We start from the raw sequence: 25,345 nt of genomic DNA on the forward strand, positions 1-25,345 counted from the left end.
AGATCACTTGGGGGAAGGTGAGACGTTTCTCATAGGTTTAGTAATCCAGAAACTTTCTGGGAGTGAAGTTATTCAGACTCCAAACTCTTACCTTGGATACGCAAAGTTTTGAAGCCTGTCAGGGTGAAATGGGTGGTCCGGACCAGGTGCCAGTGGTGAGGAGAGACAACCCAGAGACCCTGAGAAACAGCCCCCTTGGCCCAGCAGTTTGTGCAGTTGAATCCCTTTTGGCAATGGTAGAGCCCTCCGACCTCCAGGCTTCCCTCCAGAGAAGGAGTTTCAACGTATGCCCCAAAACCATGACGAATCCATTTCTCATCACTTGTGGTCCTCTAAGTGACACTGCAGAGGCTCCTAGTTAATAAAAATTCTGTTCTTGCACTAGATGATATCATATTTTTCCTCAGCCATTTTTGCCTTTGGGGACTTTTTGGACCTTTGCTGGAGAAACACAAAAGATGTGTGCATCTCCTTTTCTCTGTGAAGGAAGCCTTCCTATAACACCAATCAAAACATGCAGTACTGGGGCTTCCCTGGTGGCGCAGTGGTTGAGAGTCCGCCTGCCGATGCAGGGGACACGGGTTCGTGCCCCGGTCCGGGAAGATCCCACGTGCCGCAGAGCGGCTGGGCCCGTGAGCCATGGCTGCTGGGCCTGCGCGTCCGGAGCCTGTGCTCCACAACAGGGAGAGGCCCGCATACCGCAAAAAAAAAAAAAAAAAAAAAAAAAAAAAAAAACATGCAGTACTGGACATATGTGTTATGGATGTACAGTGAGTAGAAAATCAGCCATCCTGCCAGTCCATATGACCAAAAAAAAAAAAAAATGGCAATCTCTGATAGAGAGATTTGAAATTACAAAGGATTAAGATGCTTCAGAGCAAACAAAAGAAAGTTCAGGGCAGGGGGAATGAAACTACTTCTTCAATGTGAAGATTTTTCTCCAGTAATAAGCCTATCATTTGTAAAGTGCTTTACTGTTTGCAAAAACCCTTCTGCATATATTTTTCTCATTGAATTCCCATGGCAATTGTGTGACATGTTGTGATTCTGCTTTACAGGTATGAGAATTGACCTTCAGAGAAATTAATCAGAATGCCCCTAATCTCAGAATTTAATAAGTGACAGAGTCTTGACTTAAATTTGTGTCTTAATTCTCCTAACTCTACCATATGCTCATTATGTAGGTGGTTGCATGTGACATAGGAAGTAGGGTAACATTTTATTTTATCTATCATTTTCTGTAAGTTATAAGTAACATACAGAGCATAAAATGGGTGCCATTTCCTATATAGTGATTACTTTTCAGATTGCATTTCAAGATCATAATTAAGAGGTTTGTTTATCCAGAAGAAGGAGAGGCCACTCCCTTTGTTAAAGTGTTTCATTTTGCTGCACCTAACTGCACCACAGGCTTTATGCTGCCTCTGCCCCATTATCGATGGATATTTAAATGCCAAGATCACTGCTAGGAACTTTCTCTGAGAATGTGCCATCTATCACATGTCACCACTTCTTCTTTGCCTTCAGAGTGAAGATGTACTTTTCAGTAATGTATCAGGAACACAACTATTTGCCCTTTGTGATACTGAGATATAGATAGACAGATAGATAGATAGATAGATAGATAGATAGATAGATAGATAGATAAGTAGGTAGATAGATATAGATATAGATACACACACATGTACGTGTAATGATAATACTGAAGGCTGAAAAGTAAGGGTGTCTAATCGCAGACACCTCTTCATCATTTCTGTTATGAGGGATGAAAGAAGTAGTCTGCATGTCTCAGAACTGAAATTCACTGACAAGCTGGCACTCATGTTAATCAACTTTTGACTAAGGGAAAATTTTAATTGATTTCTTTTTTTCTGACTGGCTTTAGGGTCAAAAGACAAAAATGCAAACTGTTAACCCACTTCAAGCAGTAATAATTTAAAAATCATTAAGGTGCTTTATAGTTTACAAAGTCTTGTTGTATTATTTTCTTTAGTAAGATAGAGTTACCCCCAATTTACAGATGTGAAAGCTGAAGTCTGTTGACTTGGCCATGGTCATATAGCTGCTATCTGACTTGGACCCAATATTTCTCATCCCAAACCTCTGCACTGATTCATAGATTCTGAGCTGACTGTGCACACACACACACACACACACACACACACACACACACCTTTGTGACTTGCAGGAAATAGAAATGAAAACCAAAAAACCCTTAAAAAGTGCAGCCAAAAAAAAAAAAAGTGCAGCCATATAATGTAGTTATTCTTTTTGCTCCTGATAATATTATAGAACCACATTTCTACGTGTGTTTTCACGTACTGTGTTCTCGCGTTTTACTTACATGCCAGTGCTGAGCGATTGCATTTTCAAGCATATGAATAGAAAACGCCCAGCTGCCCCACCAGATCAGGTTGACATAATATGAGCTTTCTGTTTACTCACTGAATAGGCACAACTCGTGCCCTGCCACCTGCTTTGTCCACAGTCTTAACCTTGCTCTGTAAGAACCACCGGTATGAATGGCTGGATGATGCATTCTATACTCTGGTTTGCCTTGGGATCTTCTGTTAAGATTGACTCAGATAATACCTCTGAGCGTGAACAATATACCACTTTCTGAAATAGGTTTGGACCACTGCAGCCAGGTGGACAGGGACTTCAAAACACCGCATTGAGAAGGAATACCATTTATGGGGAGCTTCTTGGATGAAGAAACTGTTGAGAAAGAGAAACGTTTAATGCTACACTCAGGATACCTGAGTACTGGGTCAGGGTGTATTAGTATTTAGAGCATTAGGACTGTGAAGAATTGCCCTGTCCTACTCATTTTAGATAGCAAATTGCTCTAAGATCACGGTGTAGAAGCCAGATTACATCCTTTTTACTGGAGGTGGGAGATGATTCATAAAAGGCATCTATCCAGAGGAATGGACCTTTTAACATTGGAAACTGATACCAGGGTCACTTCAAGATCCAGCAGAAACTTTGGTAGTAACTTAAATAGCGAAAAAGACAAGCCTGTGACTCAATGCAGAGAAAGCCTTTTCTGTACGTGTAACCTGAAGGCTACATTGAAGCTGAATGTCAGTCCTTTTCAGGACTTAGAAGCACTTGTAGTTTCAACGCATAAGCAACTAGCAATCATCAGTACGTCAACTAAAACTCGGAAATTCATATTATTTAAATAAAATCTTCATGCTTTAATCAGTGCAGTCATTAAGGAGAGTTTACATATGTGCTTTACTCTTAGTCAAACAAAAACAAGCACCTCCTCATGCCCTGATGACATTATACCTTATTTGAACATGGGCCGAGCATGTTGTTGCTGGAATAAGGGGAAGAGAGGTTGTTGAGTTCGTCTAAACATTTCCAGTTCCATTTGTAGACAGAACCTTGAGATATTTGGAAGCTGCGTTTCTGCTGCCTGCAATGATAGTTGTTCTACTGGAAATTTAATTGTGAGTGGGCTGTGACACTGGACTTGTTTGTTCCAAGTGACCTTATCTCAGTATCAAAACTTGGCCCAGGGCCTTGAGGGCATCCCTCTCCATTCAATCAGGAGAAGCAGGAACCAGAGCATGAGTGGAGTGAAATGTGTGACCCAAAGTGAGGAAGCTGCTTTCCATTGAGATTAGCTCCCTACCACAGAGAACTCTATTTCTAAACTGTTTAAATGTAGTCTGCAGGGGATTATTTTGTGATCCTCGTGTGCTTCCTGCATCTGTTTAGTCTTAAGTGCTTCCTAAAACATTTTTCAAAAATCCACTCGTGATTTTCTAATCCTTCCTAATACATGCGCTGCTTAAAATGCAACTCTTCTCTTTCTTTTAACCCTAGCTTTGAAAATGCAAACAAATGCGTGAGCCTTGAGAACAGACTGGAAAAAATGAATGAGGGCTGTTGGATGCATAGCTGAATGTTGATGGTTCCGTTGTTCATGCACCTTACAGGAAATTTCAATTTGTGTCTCTCTGGTCACTTCAATATGAAAAGTTAAGGCACTGTCATTACAGCCATTGTTTATGTTGGATTTAGGGTGAAATAAATGTATTGCACTCCCTCTGCTGTGGCTCTGAAGCTGCAACAGCTTATTAACTAGACCTACTTTTAGATGTATTTCCCCATTTAAAAAAAAAAAAATGGTGTGTAGAAAAAAGCAAGCAAAAACTGGGAAAGCTGTTAATTTTATTATTCATTTAAAATGTCAAGGAAAACAAACATCTGCTCAGTGCCTTTGGTTCGATGAGCAAGAAAGCCTGCAGGTTTAGGCTTTCCAGCACAGTAGTAAGAAAAAGGGGGGCGGGGCACCTCCCTTCTCCCTGAGGCATGCCTCTGACAGCCTTGTAAAAATGACTTCGTCCCTTTCAAATACTGAAATAATCTTTTCCCAGAGCTAGTCAATAAGTATGTTTTGTATGTTCAAAACAGTCCAGGAAAGTAACAGCATTTGTTTGTCTTGGGGTGGGAAGGAGGAGAGAAGGTGTCTTTCTCCTGGTGTCAGAAAGGGAAGCTAAAAGATCACGCTGAAACGTTATACCCCAGGGGAGACCACTTCCTTGCCGGAAAGCATGTTAGCCACAAGGCTGGAAGAGAATCACGGCACCGTGGAATTTTACCGCAATGGTTCTACTCATGAGTGAGAAGAGGCTACCAGGAGAGCAGAAAGCTCCAGATGTCAGCGGGTCCCGAGGGCCCCAAGCCCTGTTTCACTCCTATTAATCAGCATATTGAGGTTTTCCTGCAAGGTGCACCTATGCCTGGGCTTCGCGCTCCTCTTTTGCTCTTGCTTGCTTTCTTCCCCAGGCGTCTGGATGCCAACCACATCAGCTCCGTGCCCCCCAGCTGTTTCAGTGGCCTGTATTCCCTGAGGCACCTGTGGCTGGATGACAACGCTCTGACAGAAATCCCTGTCCAGGCTTTCAGAAGTTTACCAGCACTGCAGGCCATGACCTTGGCCCTGAACAAAATACACCACATACCAGACTACGCCTTTAGAAACCTCTCCAGCTTGGTGGTTCTGTAAGTTTTATTGATTTCTTTTCCTCTCTCTTTTAACAGTTTCTAAATTCACTGTAACACCTTGTAATTCACTGTAAGACCTTGACCTTAAACAGATAGCCCTTCAGACTTTGAATAGGGACATTTTAAAGGAGGGAAAACTCCCCAAAGTGACTCATAAATGTTCTAATTGTGTAAAAGAATTAAACAGCATTTATCGAGCAGCTGCCAAGGGCCAAGCACTGCTAGGCATTCAAAGATAACAAAATATGACTTCTGTCTTAGGGAAGCCATTGTGTATTGTACAGGTAATCACCACACTGTATGGTTAGTCCTGTGACCGAAGTTAATAAAAAAAATCCCTTATTTCTGATAATAATTTATAATGCAGGTCAAATTGAAATATGCCCTTCTTATTATTTAATAAGAACTTCGTTCTTGAACCCCTTCCAAGGGAACAGAAGCAAGGAATGAACCCTTGACAGCGAGCTATGCATTTGTATGGCTTTTTTCCTTTGAGATCCAGATTTCACTATTTCAGGTAAATCAAAAAGATTCCCAAGTAATAGTTTGAAAAATAGTCAGTTCAAGAGTGTAGAAGGGGGCTTCCCTGGTGGCACAGTGGTTGAGAGTCTGCCTGCCGATGCAGGGGACACGAGTTCGTGCCCCGGTCCGGGAAAATCCCACATGCCGCGGAGCAGCTGGGCCCGTGAGCCATGGCCGCTGAGCCTGCGCGTCCGGAGCCTGTGCTCCACAACGGGAGAGGCCACAACAGTGAGAGGCCCGCATACCGCAAAAAAAAAAAAAAAAAAAAAAAAAAAAAAAAAAAAAAGAGTGTAGAAGGATGCCCCACGTGTATAACATAATAGTCAATCAATCCTGATATAGGACCACAGTAGCTGCTTGACAGCCTCTAAGAGCGGTTTGCGTGGTGACTTCGTGGAAGGCATCTTCTGCACTATTTCTGGCTTTGCTCCATGCCCCACACCAGCCCATTGCTGTCTTCAATCATTCCACTTTTCCTGATGACATGTCAGTCCCTTGCACTGCAGTATATACTCCTTTGAGGGCTGGCCAGCATCTCATCCATCATTTTAGGCTCCCCTCAACCCTCTTTCCTCATGTGTCGCATGTAAAAGATCCTCAGTAAATGTCACAAAGATCTCACATGAAACCAACATATATTTATTAGAATGAAAACCTTAGTCTGAAAGGATAGGACATGTGGGGTGATAGTAAAAAATCTCTATACTGAATTTCACATACAAAGGTGATGCTTCTATCCCACCAGAATCTGGGTAGGTGCTTTAATTTTTCCCTCCACTAGAGGGAATGGATTTACAGAGATCCAGCTATTCTTCCCCGCCCCCACCCCCACCCCACCCCCCCGCCGTCCTTAAGCCCATTTTCCAAAAACCCCTTTGGGACTTGGTCCGGTTTTCAGTTATGCACACAGCTGTTCTCACTGGCCCTGACCTAACCGACTTAACCATTGAGCCAAAGATGATAATTAGAACCATTTATACTATGTCAAGATAACTACTCTCCTTTGGCAGCCAAAAAAAATCGGATCCCCATTCTCTGTGGCTGAAATTGTTGTTTCCTCTTAACCTGTAGCCCCACCCTGGGAATGTAGCCATGATAAGCCATCAGCTTTAATAGAAAATGTGCTTAGTACACCTAGGACCTTCCTTCCATCCTCCATTTGTCAGTGTTGGTCAGAATCTCTCTTTAGCATCCTACATCCCAAAGCCATACTGAACAACCTGAATTTACTTTTATCAGTCTCGTTGCTCACTCCGTGATTATTATACACTCCATGCCATCTCAAACCCAAAAGGTGAAACTGTGACTGCCTATTAAATTCTGGGGTATAGAATCATCTGTGGTAAGAGTGAACGGGGCAGATAGCCTTTAAAACAAACAAACGAAAACGTTAAACAAAGCATTTCTTATATATAATCAGTGCATTCTTTAGCATAAGTTTCTTTGGATTTCAGCAATCAAAATGTTGTGCGTAAGTTTCCATGTGCAGTGTGGCTTCATGACTGTCAGTAATGTTCTCCTGCAGGCATCTCCATAACAATAGAATCCACTCCCTGGGAAAGAAATGCTTTGATGGGCTCCACAGCCTGGAGACTCTGTGAGTTGACCTTTTATTTGTTTCCCTTTTTTCAGTGTTTTTATGACTATTCTGAAGGAATCAAAATAGCCTTAAAGTCAGACTTGCTATTTGGTTTGGTTAATTGCCTGAGCTTTAAACAGATATTTACAGTGGCTTCATCTTACCCCCCACACACACACATACCCTACAGAGCTGAACAGTAAAACTGAGATTTTATTTTAATCTGTCAAGAGTGATAAATTAGTTAGAATCATTATAAGCTAAATGAGATGTCCTCTACTGAGCAGTGCCTGTTTGCTTAGGAATGTGTACTCTGTCAAGGATCAGTTCCATATTGTCACTCAGGCTCACTATTCATGAGTCTGGTCCAACCCCCCCGCATGAGAGGATGCAGAGTAGCAAATGCCAAACTCTGTCCAATCCAAAAGGAACAGGCGTCTCATTAGCAAATGGTGATGCTTCCTGCTGAAGCAACTCAGAAGTCTACAAAGTAGTAACAGTAGTACATTTATTGAGTGTATCTCTAACCAATATTGTACCGAGCACTCAGCATACATTGTTTCAGTCACTCCTACAAGCATCCCATGAGAGCAGGTGCTCCCATACCATTTTAGGCTCCAGTAAGGTTAAGTTACTTTATCAACACGACATAGCAGCATAACTGGGATTTGCTTCCTTCTCTAGTTTGACTCCAAAATCCATGCTTACCACTATACCCTACTTCCAAAGAGTGGGTCAAAACCTCAGTTCTGAGTCGGTATCTGTAATAAAAGTACATAGAATCCAGCCAGCTGACCACCCAGAGCCACGGTGCAAACAGTTCTTACGGGCCTCCCCAGGGCTGAGCTGTTTCCTAGGGGAGGAGCTGCTCTTCATCGCCCTGTTGAGTAAGAGGCCTAATGAGGGTGCCGTGACAGGCAGTGAGGACACTGTGTGTGCTGGGAGAGGAAGTGGTTCCAGCTGCGCCCTCCTCACCTCCATGTTTTTAACACTCAAGTGTAATAAGCCACACAACGCCGCTGAATCTACAACACTGGCTCTGACCGGGACTGCAAAAGGACATGACCAAAGACCACATCTCCTATGGCTTTGGAGCCCTTGTTCACTCGCGTACAGAGCTTAGCACGTTGTACCTGGTCAAGTTAGCTTCTAACCAGATCTGGGTCCACTCATTTCCTGCGGGACCTAGCAGCTGTCCTTCCGGGGTTACTTAAGTCACTCTGTGCTTCCTCTTAGAAAGGAGGAATCATCCTCATAAGGAGACGCCAGAGGTGAACTTGTCCAGGCAGGACTTTGAAGTCAACTTAAGGCACAGGCAAGCTGTTCCCATCAGCAGCTTGGAAAAATTAGAAGGTCTCCCTTATTTACACAAAGGCTGGGCTGGGGAATATTAGCAATGGATAGCACCTTCCAGTCCTTTTCAACACAACAGGAACAAAAAAACAAGATGGGCTTTGATAGGTATTTCCATAAATGGTCTTCCCCACCAACCGACCAGGGGCGCTTGAGGTAAGGACCCAGGATTGCAAATTCAGGCAATACATGCATTCAGGGCAAATTCATGTGAGTATCAATGTCCCCTCTTCCCTCGCCTTGCCCAGGGCTACAGAGGCTCAGTAGATTGGTTATTCCCAATCTCTTCCTTTCCCTCACTAGAAATCTAAGTAATTTATAAGGACCCAATCCTCGTTTAATCAAAACAGAGCATCTGGAGAGATTTACAAACAGGAAGAAAATTTATGTCCACAAAAGACACAAGTTTCCTGCCTGCTGTATAGCTTAAGGATGGTTTGTGCCAGACAAGTAGGAATCTTGATTCATGTTTAACTTGGTCAAATTATCTCTCTCTTAAAATTAAATAGCAGTTCTTCCCCACAGAGGAAGATCTAACCACATCTGATTGCCTGACCAAAAGGTTTTTCTGCGTCATCTGGGAAATCTGCGGTTCCCAGAGACAAGGAGGCAATTACTTTTTCATATGGAGATGTAGATAAACGGTGGAGTTAAGTCTATAAAGCGCTTGTGAGTAATGGAACTGAAAAGCCATTTGTGTCATAACAGTTAGAGAAGCGAATGATTTGAGATTGTTTGGCCATTCCGTCTCTATGCAGGAAGGATGATAGAGAGCTTTGCCTCACAGACCAAGGAAAACGTCACCCTTCGGATCTGAATCTTTATTTGTGACCGTGGGGAAATTCTAGACCTGAGGTCCTTCCTGAGAGTACCCTGTACCACGTAAGCCTCTCCAAAAGCAGGCTATCATCCTGGACCTCAGGCTGGGAGAAAGACAGGAACGGTACCGGAGTCAGGAACAAAGCCACTCTCCTAGATGTCCTCTCAGGAGAGACTCGGAAAAGCAGTGGAACAAAGTCAGAGAATGGAGGAGGGGACCGGAAAGTGGATGTGGTTCAGGAGCCCCGAGGAGGGCACAGACTAGCTAGCAGCTTGGTGAGCGGGGTTCGGGTGAAGAGCTACAGCGGCCAGCCGCCAACACCTGGCCGAGTGTCCCTCCCGCTTGGACATTCACACTGCTGTATGTCCCCTCCCTTCTTTTAATGCCCAGTGCCATTGAGCCGTGACTCTTTGAAATTTCTCATGACCAGTCTAATGACCATTTTAATGCAGATACTTGTGGAATGATGGTGGTCAGCCAACCAACAAAATCTCTCTTCATTCAGAAAAGGAATGAGAATTGTTATCAGTGATCCTGGTCCATGGAAAGAGCATGTTAACGTTCCTTGTAAATGTAATATATATGAATTTTTAAGTGACAAACTGAACATATTATTTACTTATTTTCAGAGATTTAAATTATAATAATCTTGATGAATTCCCCACTGCAATCAGGACACTGTCCAACCTTAAAGAACTGTAAGTAGGACAAATTTAGTGGGAGAACTATTCTTTGTGAATTTATATTAAAATATGTTTGACTATTGCACCTAATACGACTTACTAGAAAAATTTAAAAGGTCATGTAAATAATGATTAACTACATCCAAAATATATTTTAATTTGCTTCTATCACCAACAAACGGCAGATAATCTTTTTTAAATTTGTAATGGATTTCTCCTATATATATATTAGAAAACAGGATACATATTTCTTTAAGCCATACTCTTTCCCTAAGCCTCATTTTCCCAACATTTATATACATTATAGGTTTGTAGAGAACTCTACTGGAATTCAGTTATTTGCTGAGCATTTCGAAAGACAAACTTTCCTAGGTTGCATCGGACTGGATGAACACAATATATGTGCCTAGTATAGTGCTAGATGCCTTCATATACATTATTTCATATTTTTTAATGTTTCATAAATCTTATTTAACTTTTAAAGAAACTCACCATTTTACTTTATGTTCAGCTATTAGGTTGCATATATTGTCTTTTATATATTATAATTTAATGACTTTTCTTAGTACCTAAAAATATGAATAACCTATGTAATGTTCTAACACTTGGAGAGGAAAATAAACACAGAGCCTATTCTCTTGGAAGAGAGAAATAAGACACACAGCTAAAGGAGGTAGACAGCAGGCCTTGTTTATAAGAAAAAGCCTCTGTGTGGTTCTGCCTCAGGAAACGCCACACGGGGCTTAGCTGGGAAGTCATCGTTGTCTGGGTCCGGCAGCCCCAAGACTGCCGTTCACCTCATTCAGCCACAGACCCACATAGACCAAAGACCATTGACTCTGCCCCTCTGCCAGCCAGACAACATTAGCACCGACAGATGAGAATCAATTTGTTATTACAGACTCACTGAGCTGGGGCACCTTTCTTCAGCTCAGGAAATTTTGTCCTCATAAGGAGATTACTTAAATCTCTACTTCACTGCAGCTTAAGTCAATTTTCTCTTCTCCTGGCTTTAAATGGGGTAAGGAGGAGTGATCTTAATCCTCTCTCCAAAGATGGTTTTCTCTGTCTCAAGTTGTTATACCATGATGCTCTATTAGATATTAACAGATGGATTTTCTTTTTATAGCATTAGGTTGTAAATTTCCATAAAGCACAGTTATTCTTTTCAGATTCTTTGTTCCTCTTTCAAGATGACAGCTTGTGATATCTTTTTCTCCTACAGAGTAAGTGAGGGCACAAACATTTCAAAATGCATAGAGGAATTTAACCTTATCCTCTAGTTACTAAAATTGTTGATTATTGCCACAGGTTTGGTGAGGGAACTATTAAATGATTTTACCCCACAGGTTATTTTCTATAAATTATCTTTTCTTCTCTTTCTAGAGGATTTCATAGCAACAATATCAAGTCAATACCTGAGAAAGCCTTTGTAGGCAACCCTTCTCTTATTACAATGTAAGTAGCCATAGTTCTTTTCGATTTTTCTATCCTGCAATATAGCATGCATTGTACTTTTAAACATAATACAATAAGTGTTCTATATTTGCCCAAGTTTTGTCTCGGTCACTGTAGTGTATATGGAGATGTTTTGCTAAGTTTTAGCCAAATGCTGAAGCAATATTAGAGATTCTTTTTCTGAGGACCTACAATGTGCATTGCCTTATGCTTGGTATCTTCAAATGCCTTGTCTCACTTCACAATAATCTTATGAAACGCTTTTTGGCTTATCTCTATTTTCTAAGGAATAAAACTGATTTTTAGAGCATCAATATCAAGGTCACCTAGTCATTCAGAGCTTGAACCCAAGTATAGTAGAAACATAAATTATTATGTTCTCACCCCCAAAAAGATAAATATGTGATAAATAGTTAATTATCTAGGTTGGGGGAATCCATTCACAATGTATACGTATATCAAATCACCACAATGTAACTTTAAATGTACAATTTTATGTGTTAGTTATACCTCAATAAAGCTGAAATATAAATACATACATACATACATTATTATATATGATAGAGGTCCTTTACTGCAAGGAGGGGGAGACGAGGAAACTACTGTTTTGTTTTGTTTGTTTGTTTTTTTCTCTGTACGCGGGCCTCTCACTGCTGTGGCCTCTCCGGTTGCGGAGCACAGGCTCCGGACGCGCAGGCTCAGCGGCCATGGCTCACGGGCCCAGCCGCTCCGCGGCATGTGGGATCTTCCCGGACCGGGGCACGAACCCACGTCCCCTGAATTGTCAGGCGGACTCTCAACCACTGCGCCACCAGGGAAGCCCAGGAAACTACTGTTTTATGCTAAGTCTCTATACCCATTCATTCTCGAGTCCAAACACTGAGTTACATTTATACAAATTAGGATGTAATTCTAGAAAGGTGCATATGTTCTAGAAAGGTGTATATGAGGATTTATATGCCATAATGGCATAAGATAGAGTTACAACTTCAAAGTAGGATTAATTCTATGTTTCATATTTAGCACAAACAGAAAATGGATCCTGTGTAGGTACATATAGGAAGGTGAAAATATGTAAGTAATAGGCTGGCTCTTAATTAAAAGACAACTGGCAGGTTTGGGACATAGTATTGGCCTAAGGTCATGGGTGAGGGGTCTGAAATATGGAGGAGGAGACTAAGGACGACTTCTGAAAAGGACTCGAGGGCACTTCTTGGCAGATATTCAGCATCCTGTGCCAACTTGATTGAGAGGCTTTCTGGAGCCGTGTAGCATTTGTCACAAATGAGCTGGAATCCCAATTAGCCCTGACAACTGAGAAAAAGAAATACCATTCATCATTTCTGAAACGTTCTGACAGTATGTTGGCAAACTATGGGGGTTAAAGTTTGTTGCCAGTAAACATTAGTTCTCATTAGAGAGTATTTACGGACTGAGAAATTGGCAGATTGCATTGCCTTTCTTTGCCCCTTCTTTCCTTGAAGCCACAGGACTGATTTTCTTAATCACCCTTTTGATATGTTAATACCCCTTGAAGAGGACTAACAGCCCCCAATATTTATTAGCACTTCTCTCCACTCTTTGCTGGCCTTGACTGTTTTCTCCCAGAAGCTCTTCTCTCCTTGCTTCTGCCTCCATGTCTATATCTGTACTACCGCCCCCGCCCCTACTCCCTCCAACTCAGATTTCTTTGCTTTCCTTGTCCATTGGCTACCCAGGCCTCATTTCTACCTCTGTAGTCCCCATCCTATCCATAACTTCTTTCCATTCCCCTCTGCCACCAGCCCCTCCGCTGGCCATTACCTCTAGATTTCTACCAGTCTAAGGCTCACCCCCCTGCCTCTACCACTAGCAGAGTGCTCACCCTGGAAGCACAGCATCTATGTTGTCATTCTCTTGCTGTGAAACATACAGTCAGTGTTGTCTGTTTACATCAAATGCCAACTCCTTTCCCTGACAGTCTCAGCTTTCCACATGGCCCAAGCCAACCCTCCTGACCCATTCCTCAACCATTACCTTATGGCCATAACCCAGACCCACTAAGCTACATTCACAGAACAAATCCCTTCCTTTATTTCCTTTGCTCCTATGATTCCATCCCCTCACTGTGCTTGTCGAAATTCTGTTTTGCAGGGTCTATTTCAAATGGCATTTTCATGAAGTTTTTCTTGACCTCATGAGAGAACTCCCTCCTGAGAACCCTATAGCTCTGCCTTGTGTTTGTGATACTTATGCCTTATGTACATAAGCATGTGTATTCATAGCTACCCATTGTAATTACATGCGTGCAGGTATATGAACATAATTACATAAAAACAAGCATATAGTGTAGATAAGGGATAATGTAATATTCTGAGGGCAAGTCCATTTTTAAATTGTAAGATGTATAGTCCTCCTATAATTGAAGAGAATGTAAAAAAATAATATATGTGTATATATAGATATGCTTGAACCACTTTGCTGTACACCTGAAACTAACACGACATTGTAAATCAACTATATTTCAATAAAAATATTTAGAAAAAGATTTATAATAAAAAGATGTAGAAGACAAAACAAACAAAAAAGACCTATAGTCCAGCTCTAGCCCTTTCTCTTACCAGTTGTCTAATCGAAGGGAAAAGAAGAAGTCAGAGGGTTGGGAGTGCGGAAGGGGATTTGGCGTGTTGAGTGACACATATATCCCAGGTCCTGTGCCAGATGTTACATGTGCATTAGCTCTTTTAATGTGTACACAAACCCTACTACTAAGTATTATTACATTAGTTTAACAGATTAGAAAGTTGAAGCTCTGGGAGATAATGAACTTACCAAAGTATCTGAGCCTCAGCTTCTTCCTCCAAAAATGAGGGAAATAGTACCTAAGTGTCTATGCCATGGATCTTATAAAGTTGGCAGGTGGATTAATTGAGCTCTAGATGTGAAAATGCTTTGTCAACCAGAGAGTCATATCCCCTTATTTATTTGTTTTATCCCAACTGATTCCAAGCTTCTTTAGGGCAGGGACACCTTATCATTTTTATTCACATCCCCAGCATATAGCATAATGCCAGGCACATAGTAGATAGCCAATGACAGCCTCCTTAATAAATCAGTCTTTAAATGCAAGCAGTACCTACCCTCATCCTTTGAGCATAAGAGACACCAATAAATATTTGTCGAATTTAATTGACCTGGAAGGATGTCTCAACTAAGAACTGTTTGTGGGACTCCACTGACCAGGCAGTTCAAATACAATTACACTGAAAACATCTGTAAAACAAAATATTTTTGAAGTTCTAATAATGTCTTACCTTTTAGAGCAATCATTGATTTTTTAAAATCTAATGTTACAAAAACCCAGAGTAGCAAATTTCCTCTCAGATAATTTGAAGGATCCTTTGTGTGTGTGTTGTAAGATTTGACCAGAGGATATGACCCTCACGTAACTATATAGAACTTCATCTTTCTTTAGCTAATGATATAACTGCTAGCACCTTGAACTATCTTTTGCCACTCAATGGATAGTCCACAGATATTGGAGGCAGAGGAAGAGCTTTAAGTATAACTGTAGTCAGTTCACTAGCTTTTCTCCATAGGAGCTGACATTCATATCTGCCTTGCTGTCAGAAATTTTCAATTTTATGTAGTATGAATTTCTCACCAAAAGTCTCATAATATGAATGAAAATACTTTTGAGGTTTACCTGAAACCAAGTAATCAAAATTACATAAGTACATTGAAGGCATTTGTTGAAATTGTGAACAGGTATTCATTTGTCATTCAAGTTTTATACTAAGACGTTGGTCTTTGGATTTTTCCAGACATTTCTATGACAACCCTATCCAGGTTGTTGGGAGATCTGCTTTTCAACATTTACCGGAACTAAGAACACTGTAAGTGTTTATTTCTCTTACAGATAATTTTCCCTTTGCAAGGTTCCTGTGAAGACCAAATGAACATTTCAAGTGCTTTGAAATGGCCATAAAAATGACCCCTTCCTAGAATCTTCTCCCAGTAATACTCATGTACTCCTCCTTCTAGGACTTTGAATGGTGCCTCACAAATAACTGAATTTCCTGATTTAACTGGTACCGCGAGCCTGGAGAGTCTGTAAGTACTTGAGTAGGCTCTTGACTTCACCCAGAACTTGCACTACCCTTCAAGCCTGACCAGTCTTAACATCAGTGAATCAAAATATGTCACTGTGTGATGCCTAAATACAAGAATGATGTCTGGTTTGTGTTTCAACAGGACTTTAACTGGAGCACAGATCTCATCTCTTCCTCAAACTGTCTGCGATCAGTTACCGAATCTCCAAGTGCTGTGCGTGTCAGTAAAGCAATAATGTTGTGTAAAAGGGGGTAAAATGACATACATTATTTCAATAATCCTTTAATAGAGGAGAAAGTTCTTTCCTTGCAGGTTTTCAGGAGGTCAGGCCTCCTTTGCCTGCTTGGGGCCAGGGAAGTGGCTCTCGGATGTGACCCTGGTAATAATGGCAACGTACCCCTTGTTTCCAAGTCCCAAACAGTCTCCCATTCGAGTTTCAACTAGCACACATTTCCCTTCGGAAAAAGGATATGAACAAGCCAAAATAACTTCATTGCCCCCAGCCCCAAATCCTCTGCAGAGCAGGAAATAAAAAGAAAATCATGGATCAAAAACCCAATATGGATGCCAAAATAAAATTATCAGACCCAACAGACCTTGATAAAGGCAACCAAACATTCTTCCGGTATAGTTGCTGGTGCCACGTTCTAATGTTTCATCTAATGGCTAAACAGCTTGCCTATGTTATTTCTGTTGACTTGGGGCTTTTTTCCTCTGCCCTTCCCACATTTTACAAGAAGTAGTTTATAGGAATTGGAAGAGCCTTGTTCTGACCTTCCATGTTCAGCCTCCCCCCTCAACTCCCTGTGATCATCTTCTCCAGCACTGCTGGGATGTAGTGAAAGCACCCTTAGTCTCTCACATGGCTCTGTTCTCACATGGCAGACCTCTGCGGCAGTCAAACACCTGTGATTCCACCACAAGCTTTCCGGGGTAGCAGAGCTACAAGCAGCTCTACAAATGTTAAGTGGAAGAATGGGAACATTCTTCAGTGATTCTGCCTTCCCCTATCCCCAGCCCACTATGCCACTTTCAGGCCGCATGTGCTCAGTGACAGGAGTTGCAATAAACCACATAATAGCCTTAAAGTCAGTCATTCATGTATAAAGGAAGGGGGTCAAGAGCAAGTCTCTTCTTCACCTCATATCTCCCTAGAAGGCATAGATACAGGTGAGGAAAGAGAGAATTAGGGAAATAAAGTACACCTGTCAAAATCACACTGCAAGAAAGTAGCAGAGTTCGAATTCAAATGCAGATGGTTTGATTGAAGAACTGGGAGAACAAGTATAGACACCAGGTGGTGGAAATCTCAGGAGCCGTCTTCGAATTCTGCCCACCACACCCAGAATAAGTATAATTATCCTCATTTCTTCAGGAAGCTGGCTCAGTAACATGACCAGGATTTCACATACTGTAACTAATAAGTAGGGAGGCAGTATTTAAATCGCATCTGTCTCCAGTATGTCACACAGCGAATGGTAAACCACCCGGGTCTAAAGCTGACTGGCAAACTGATTAAGAGCAAAAGCTCTGGGGTCTATTTTTCTGGTTCAAATCCAGCCTCTATGCTATCATAGTATCTTGAGCGAGTTATTTATCCCTTTCGGGGCTCCATTTCCCAACCTATAAAATAGGAGATGTAGCCACTTCCTTCAGGGGATCGTCTTGAGGATTCAGTAAGTTACTACACGTCAAACACTTATACCAGCACCTGGAGCACTGTAAACTCTTCGACCATGTTCGCTCTTATCATCGTCTTTCTCACTTCCTTTACACCATTATTCTTTCCTGGAGTGGAAACCTAGAAAGGCCCGAAAGACGGAAACTACATTCATAGCAGTATCCGGCCATTTTCAAAGCACGTCAACCTGTAGCGTTGATTTGTTCTTCACAACAGCCCTGCAAGATCAGCAAAGCAAGTATCTTCTCATTAAAGAAGAGAATTGAAAAAGACATCAATGCTTCGTCCAGCATGTCAACGAAGTAGAATTAAAGTTGAGTGTAGAACCCCGGGTCGTGACCTTTACTCCACTCTGCTTTATGTTCTGGAAGTACAGGTCTGAGAGCTAGCTCTCTTCCTTTGGCTGCGTCATCCGCTGAGTAGCTGTTACATGAGGCGATGTCACTGTACACGAGTGATTTTGCCTCCAAGTTGCTTCTTCTCCATGGGAATGACTTGACTGTGTGTGGCTTTCCCCACTTACTAGCTGGTGATCTTAGTCTTTGCTTTGTATGGGAATCAACACAAATGTTTCCTTCATAAGGTGACCAAAAGGATTAAATGAAATAATTCAGGTCAAGCTGTAAACATAGTGTCTATATGTAAGAAGTGCTTGATCAATGTTAGCCATTAAAATCATTAGGTAATAGGTAGGAAGGTGGTGACACTGTGTCTTTATGCAGAAGAAGGTTTCATGTACCCTCTACTAAGAACTACACAGGAAGGATTGTTCCCCTTACCGTCTGTGGAAATGAATGAACCAAATTATTATCAGCTTTGATAACATGTGTGTCCATTTTATCACATTCACTACTTTCCAAAAATACACACCATATTGTTAATCAGCTGTATTTGTGCATAGGTGTGGGGCATTTTTGTTTTGTTTTGGTTTGGTTTGGTTTGGTCTTTCAAATCTCTAGTGTAGACTACAAATTTGTGTTTGCACACAGCTTTATCTGAATTATTCATGTGTAGTAAATTGAACTGTATTTCTACTTAAGTTCTATTTATTCAATAAATGTAAGATAAAGTGATCAATTTCAAAAATAAAGTAATTTAAAATCCTCTCAGAAAACTATGGATTTTTCAGTTGCATAGTGGTGATCTGGTTTTAAGAAGTAGAATCAGGCATGAAAGTGAGTTAGTTGATTAGCTGATAACTTTTAAAACATGAGGCAAGATTTTATATATATATGTATATATATATATATATATATATATATAAAACTTTATCTACCAGATTTCTTTTTTTAAGCTTTCTGCAAATTACCATGGCTTGTTTTAGATTAGTTATATTATACTATAAATATGTCCAGATGTTTTTGTTATTCTGTAATTTGTTGAGTTTTGGCTGAAGACTTTCTTAGATTCTTTTTCCCCCCTTGTAATGATTGATTTCAAAGTTAGTGCTATGTTTTGAATTGTTGTTGGGATTCTTTTTCTGTTGATTAGAAAAGAACCAACAATGATTCTGTTAGCTGCAGAGATATAGCAGCTCTTAGAAACAGAGGCACAATTATTTAATTTAATTTGTACTCATTTCTGTAAGATAATAGCTAGAACATTGTAGATCATCACTAACAAAAAATAAATAAATTCATTAAGTAAATTATTTAAATCAATTAAAGAAGTATAACAGTTACATTTCAGTTGACATCTGAATCTGACTGCTTAATCTAATAATGCCTATGACTACCTGTTGCACATCAGGGCTGGGGAAAAGTTCATAGTCTGCCTTTGGGAGCTAGATCATCGCGGAGGGGAAAAGAGGGCAAAGCATGTTTCCTTACAATTAACATGTAACAGATTTTTCCCTTTTGTACTTTTTGTTTTTCAGAGATCTATCTTATAACCTGCTAGAAGATTTACCCAGTTTTTCAGTCTGCCAAAAGCTTCAGAAAATGTATGTCTGTAGTAGTCTCTAAGTCACCTAGCGAAAACCAAGAGCCAAAACTCACATTTCCAGGGGTCATTGGTTTGCTTACCCTGTGGTTCACTGGGGAGACATGTGATGCTTTCCCTTCTTACACACAGGAGCTGTGACTGTATAGGATGTCTGTAAAGTTGGGAGACATAGACGATATTATTTTACCATGCATTATACTATAAGTAAGGCATTTATTATGTTGTGTTGTTTTTTACTGGTATAGTAATGAACTGGGTTTATTTGAGCTTTGGAACTTTTTTAAACTTACACCTCCAATGAGTGGCATTATTTTTGTTTTGTTTTGTTTTTTTCCTGAACACAAGTGAAGCTCATATGCATAGCATTATGTTTTAATATGGCGGTACTTGAGTTTGTTGGCATGTTTGCTTCACAATAGTAACCTTCATGGGAATTCCCTGGCAGTCTAGTGGTTAGGACTTGGCCCTTTCACTGCGGGGGCCCAGGTTTGATCCCTGGTCTGGGAACTAAGATCCGGCAAGCCGTGCGTGCAGCCAAAAAAAAAAAATTTCTATTCTAAACCACAGTAGTAACCTTCAGAAGAGGTGCCATATTAGTCATATTTCAGGTGCCATTGATGCTACTTATGCATGAAACATTTTAGAATTGCTCTCTTGAAATTGCCTTCTCCATAAAACATCAGCATTGTTGCTTTATAGTCATGCTTTGGTTTTGGTCAAAACAATATTAACCATCTATCCTTTTCTGCTTAATTTTTCTCCTAATGCCTTTGGGTGAGTAAAGGAGGGGGAAAAAATCCACTTGGAAAGGTAAAGACTTGACACTCCTGAAGACCCTCCAAGAATGTAAGAAAGGCTCAGAAGGCAGAGAGAGGCATCCTCAAGGTGTTTGAATGATGTTGGCATTTGGAATATAGCTTCAGATTCACCCAAAGGGAACAGCTGCTTTGAAAGAGAGGCAACACTTTTTTATGTGGATAAATTGCAGTGTTCTTTTTTAAACAAAAAGAAATTTTTCTCAGTGTCACTTGGTAGTTGTAGTTCATGTGTTCCTGTGACTGAGGGCAGGTAACCCCTCTGTAAAAGTTCTCTGAAGACTAATCTTTGAAACCTGTGGCTCCGAAATGAATCTTTGGAACCTGTCATTTCAGAGACCTGCGACATAATGAAATGTGTGAAATTCGAGCCAACACCTTCCAGCAGTTGTTTAGCCTCCGCTCTCTGTGAGTACTGTCTCTCAGCAGCTTCCCCAACATCGAGCACTTTTTATCTCTTTCGGGTCTTCCCCTAATATTTTCTTTTCACTGTATACTTGTATTGTTGGGCCTTTTTGCATGCATCTGCTAGGAGAAGGCAAATATTTTGCTCATGGTCATTTCCAGGAACAGGTTCAAAAGCAGTAAATTTGCAATCTGCTCTCTGCCAGTCGGCAGACATGAAACTCTGATAAAGAAGAAGGAGGTCAAGCTATTGAACAGCCTACAAAATGTGTTTCTGTTCCTAGCTGGGAACTGGCGGAGATTGTTCTGCTTGCAAAACTGGGGTGACCACACAGTTCTTCCTGCCTGTTTTTCTTTCCTGGTCAAACACTTTTTCAATGTGACTCTCTCTAAGTGCTTAAGAATCACCTGGAGGTGACTGTAAAAAATGCAGAGTCCAGGATCTCACCTGCCTCATGAGTTAGACCCTCTGGAGTAGGGCCTGAGAATCGGTATTTTAACACGTACACTAAGGTTTAAGCACAGCTGTCCTGGAAAATGCTTCTGTCGCTCAGATGACAAAGATTTGTAAATATTAAATTCCATTTTATGATTGAAAATACCATATATTTGACATATATTATAGATAGTAATATATAAATGTATAATATATATTAATATATACTTTAATAGATTATTATATATATTAATATATATTGAAAATACCATAAATACCGCTCCACTCTGATGTGCTTTGCACATTCTGTGCTACAGGACTCAACACAGCACTGTCATCAGGTAGACCACACGCTACCTGAAAATACTATATATTAACCATAAGTTTAAAAAAACCGGTAACAGATTTTTTTGTGCGTGACAGATTTTTTTCCATCCCGAAACTGGATTTCAGTGTAATTTTGGTGAACGATGACAATATGTAATGTTTAAACTGCAGGATGTTGTTAAAAACCCTTTCTTTCCTAAAGTTTTTCTTAACATTTAAGAGACTATACCTTCATAAAATAATACCATTCCTCAAAACATTTTAAATTCACCTTGGAGAATCACTTTCTCCAAAAAATTCACTTTGAAAACCATCTTGCTCTGGATTTTTTTTTTTTTTTTTTTTTTTTTTTTTTTTTTTTGTGGTACGCGGGCCTTTCACTGTTGTGGCCTCTCCCGATGCGGAGCACAGGCTCCGGACGCGCAGGCTCAGCGGCCATGGCTCACGGGCCCAGCGGCTCCGCGGCATGTGGGATCTTCCCGGACCGGGGCACGAACCCGTGTCCCTTGCATGGGCAGGCAGATTCTCAACCACTGCGCCACCAGGGAAGCCCATTGCTCTGAATTTAATTGTGTTGCGCTTTCCTTACTTTTGGTCTAAAATCGGCTTGTGAAGTTCTTAAACTTTTTTAAATAAATGTGAAACAAAGATATCGTACATTACCTACTTTTATTACCTGCCTTATTCACCAGGTTGGAGTTCTGGCTGTTTCCAAAAGTTAGTTCTTTTTCATATATATCAGAGGTTGATATATTTGATAACACTGTGTTGTACAATTGAAATTTGCTAAGAGAGTAGAACTTAAATATTCTTCACCAAAGACCTATGGAATCACTCTCCTAGATCACTGTCATCACCCTCCTTACAGACTTTCCACCATCAGTCTTTACCCATTTATCTCATTCTCCAAAGAGAATCTTTCTTAAGTAGAAATTGAATCATGTTACTTCCCTGCTTCAAAAATCTTCTGTTATTCCCCTATTGTCTTCAATTCCAAAACCAAACTTCCAAGCACCATCCTTCAGAATCTGATTCCAACCCCCTGGAACACCTTTATCTCTCACCCACCAGTTTCCAGTCCCTTGACACATGGACCATTGTTTCTCCTGGTCCTGTTGCCCGTTGGATTCCTCCCCACTCTTAACTTGCCCCTGTCCATCCCATAAGAACAACATCTCCTGTCTCTGAGCCCTCTCCACTCTGATGTGCTTTGCACATTCTCTGCTACAGGACTCAGCACTCAGCACCGCCATCAGGTACACCACGCCCTACCTGAAAACCACAGGAATTTTTTCATCTTCTTATCCCCAGCATCTAGTGCAGATGGCAGGGCTTGCAGCCCTCACTGGACAGGTATTTGATGAGCAGCTCAACAGAATACAGTCTCCTACTCAATTCCCATTTGTAGATTTCCCACTCCTTCCATGCCATTCCTTCCCCTCATTAGCTGGAATTTTCTTTTGTTCTGTGATCCATCGATGAAAGGAGCAAATTAAAAAGCCTTCCAGTTTTCCCCAGTTCAGGGGCCTTTCAAATGAGAATGTAAATGTTCTGTGAATACCATTTATCCTAGGAAACTCAGGGGGCCCAACACCATGAATAAATTACTTATCTGTGCTAGAGAAAAGTTGACGGTGATCGCTTTCAGTTTCCTCAAATGTCTACACTTCAGTTCCCTTATGAGTTATGAATTTTAAAAATACAAATTTTAAGTTCATTGCTCTTTTTTGAAAATGTGGAAGTTCTTATTCCTGTAAAATTATCTACATTTCATTACATATATGTCTGTGGAGGGAAGGGGTGAGTGAATTTTATTTCTCAATAAATTGTAGATTTTGTTATCAAAGGCTTTTATTTCCAACATATGCTAGCCCCTCTCTTCTTCATTTCCCAGTTAAGAATTAAATGTCCATTCTCTTTACTGGCCATTTTTTTGGAAAGTATCTCTATGTTTCTCTTAAGGCCTGACATACATGGACAATGTACACAAATTTTTGTTGAGTTTCATTACATATCCGGGGGCATTTTATAACTTAAAATTTACTTGCCTGTCAGAGGAAGAGCCTCAGAAGTTCCTGTCTCTTCCAACTCCCTGACCCCCACTCATCTTAGAAATGCCCTAATAAAATTTTACAACCATTTTAAAGTCAACTTTTTAGCAAGAAGAGAGTAAAATCTAAAGTATCCACCTGAAGGATTTTCCTGGATTGATTTAAACAAGGTTGCTTTAAAATTCTCTCTTTCATCATTTTATACTATTAATATCTGCATCTGAAAGATGATTTGATAAGTTAACTGCTCCTGTCCTGAATGGAAATTACATTTTGTTAGAAGAATGAATATATATGGTAAAACTTCACACAGTCTTCTTTTATATAATCCTCTCACTTGCCTTTTTTTTAAAAATAGGAATTTAGCTTGGAACAAAATTGCCATTATCCACCCCAATGCATTTTCCACTCTGCCATCTCTAAGAAAGCTGTGAGTATTTCATGACTTGTTTATGGCATGTCTTTTAATAATTGGGCCCCATGTGATTAATCAAAAATGTTGGTTTTGCTGAAAAAGGCTGCAGTGCACAGAATGCCCAGCCCTCAGTGTCTCTTGTACTGGAGCTGGATCACACCAGAATAGAGCACCTCACTTCCCATCCCCCGCCCCTCCAAGGCCATGTGCGTCCTTATGTGGATAAATGACAGTCTGGGTGACAGCTGGTTCTGGCTATTGAGGTGAAATTTTCCATTTTTGCTGAGCCATCAGGTGGAATGGACTAAGACATCAGCTCAGTTCTAAAGGTCTTTCATTTTACAGTTTGCCATCTTGACTAACAAAGTACAGTTTGCCATCTTCCTGTCCATTTTTTCCCTCCTTTTCCACCTCTTGCTCCTTCCTCTCCCCCTCTCCCGTGTCTCAGAGAGAAAGAAGGAACTGGTCAGACAGAAGTTATGGCGAGATGGAAGAAAATAAACCCCCAACAATATTTTCCCCCTCACCCCTAACTTGATCTAGTCAGCACCACTTTTCAAATTACATGTAGCACCCTCCACTTGATTTTTGATGTCCCCATCTGGCAAAATTAAGCTGAATGTAGAAATTACAATTTGGGTGTGATTAAAACATTTTTCCTCCTGCAATTCTGATTGTAAATAGAAGAGTTGTCAGGAGCTAAAACCAAAATGGTTCTTTTTACCATTAAGAGGAAGGACCCTGCTTAGAAGTTTTTATGGAGCAGTTTAATCATCTTTAGGTTGCTTTTTTAACATAATCATTTTATGCTAACACAGACTAAAAGCCAATTGTTGTTTGATGTTTTGCAGGGACCTATCATCCAACCGCCTGTCGTCTTTTCCTGTAACTGGGTTACATGGTTTAACTCACTTAAAATTAACAGGAAATCATGCCTTACAGAGCTTGATATCATCTGAAAACTTTCCAGAACTCAAGTGAGTTTGTCATTAAAACTAATAAGATACATTTGTGGTCATGTGAAACAATAGACGTGTTATAGTGGTTTTTGAAATTTATGGGACTCTTTTGAATTGCATTTCATGCCTTCAAGTCCCCCACCCCTGGGGCATTGTTAGGACAAGCCCTGGAGTGGGAGAATGTGTCTTCCTGACCACACTTCCTTCCTTCTTCAAAGATGCCTCCTGGAACCACAGAGTTCATGGAAAGAGTTTGAAAACCATTGATCCGTGAGATACAAACTAGGACATGTAATTAAATAACATTATAACATAATTGTACTCCTGTTGACATGTTTAAATTCGTCTTGCTTATGTATATGTTCTAATAAAATGTACTAAATTAATATTTCTTTGAGGAAGTAATGCTCTCTAAAACCTGTTATACTTATTAGCGATAAAGTCCCTTGAAAGATTTTATATATACATGTATATACACATATCTATATTCTGTATATGTATTAAACCACAGTACTTTTTACATACTTTAAAACCATAACCCCAAAAGAGAGTTTAGAAAATAAAAGAGAGGAAAAAATGTCTACAAATACCCTTAAACAAAGTTTTATGTTATTTCCTTCCAGATTTTGTTTCCAATGTATTTTTAATTGTTAGAATCACAGTACGTATACAAACTTATATCACCTTTGTGTCACTTTACGTTATGTCATACTATAAGCACTTTTTAATGGTGTTACAATTTTCCTAACAGTCATTTTTTAATGTTTTTATTATGGAAAT

The 25,345-nt window shown here is 40.4% G+C and overlaps 1 protein-coding gene across 3 annotated transcripts in view; it reads left to right on the forward strand.

Annotated features, from left to right (window-relative positions):
* The window catches only part of LGR5 (leucine rich repeat containing G protein-coupled receptor 5), a 121,710-nt gene that overhangs the window by 91,549 nt on the left and 4,816 nt on the right, over nt 1–25,345 (forward strand). Inside the window, exons 5-15 of one of the 3 annotated variants that reach the window (XM_059082403.2) lie at nt 4,807–5,022; nt 7,073–7,144; nt 9,929–9,997; nt 11,369–11,440; nt 15,244–15,315; nt 15,464–15,532; nt 15,674–15,745; nt 19,090–19,155; nt 20,309–20,380; nt 23,550–23,621; nt 24,458–24,583. In XM_059082403.2, coding sequence (XP_058938386.1) covers nt 4,807–5,022; nt 7,073–7,144; nt 9,929–9,997; nt 11,369–11,440; nt 15,244–15,315; nt 15,464–15,532; nt 15,674–15,745; nt 19,090–19,155; nt 20,309–20,380; nt 23,550–23,621; nt 24,458–24,583 — 978 coding nt within the window. The remainder of the gene's footprint in view (nt 1–4,806; nt 5,023–7,072; nt 7,145–9,928; nt 9,998–11,368; nt 11,441–15,243; nt 15,316–15,463; nt 15,533–15,673; nt 15,746–19,089; nt 19,156–20,308; nt 20,381–23,549; nt 23,622–24,457; nt 24,584–25,345) is intronic. The other 2 variants (XM_067008309.1, XM_067008310.1) reach the window with 2 other exon arrangements.

Source organism: Kogia breviceps, chromosome 12, assembly GCF_026419965.1.
Source record: "Kogia breviceps isolate mKogBre1 chromosome 12, mKogBre1 haplotype 1, whole genome shotgun sequence".
Lineage (NCBI taxonomy): Eukaryota > Metazoa > Chordata > Mammalia > Artiodactyla > Physeteridae > Kogia > Kogia breviceps.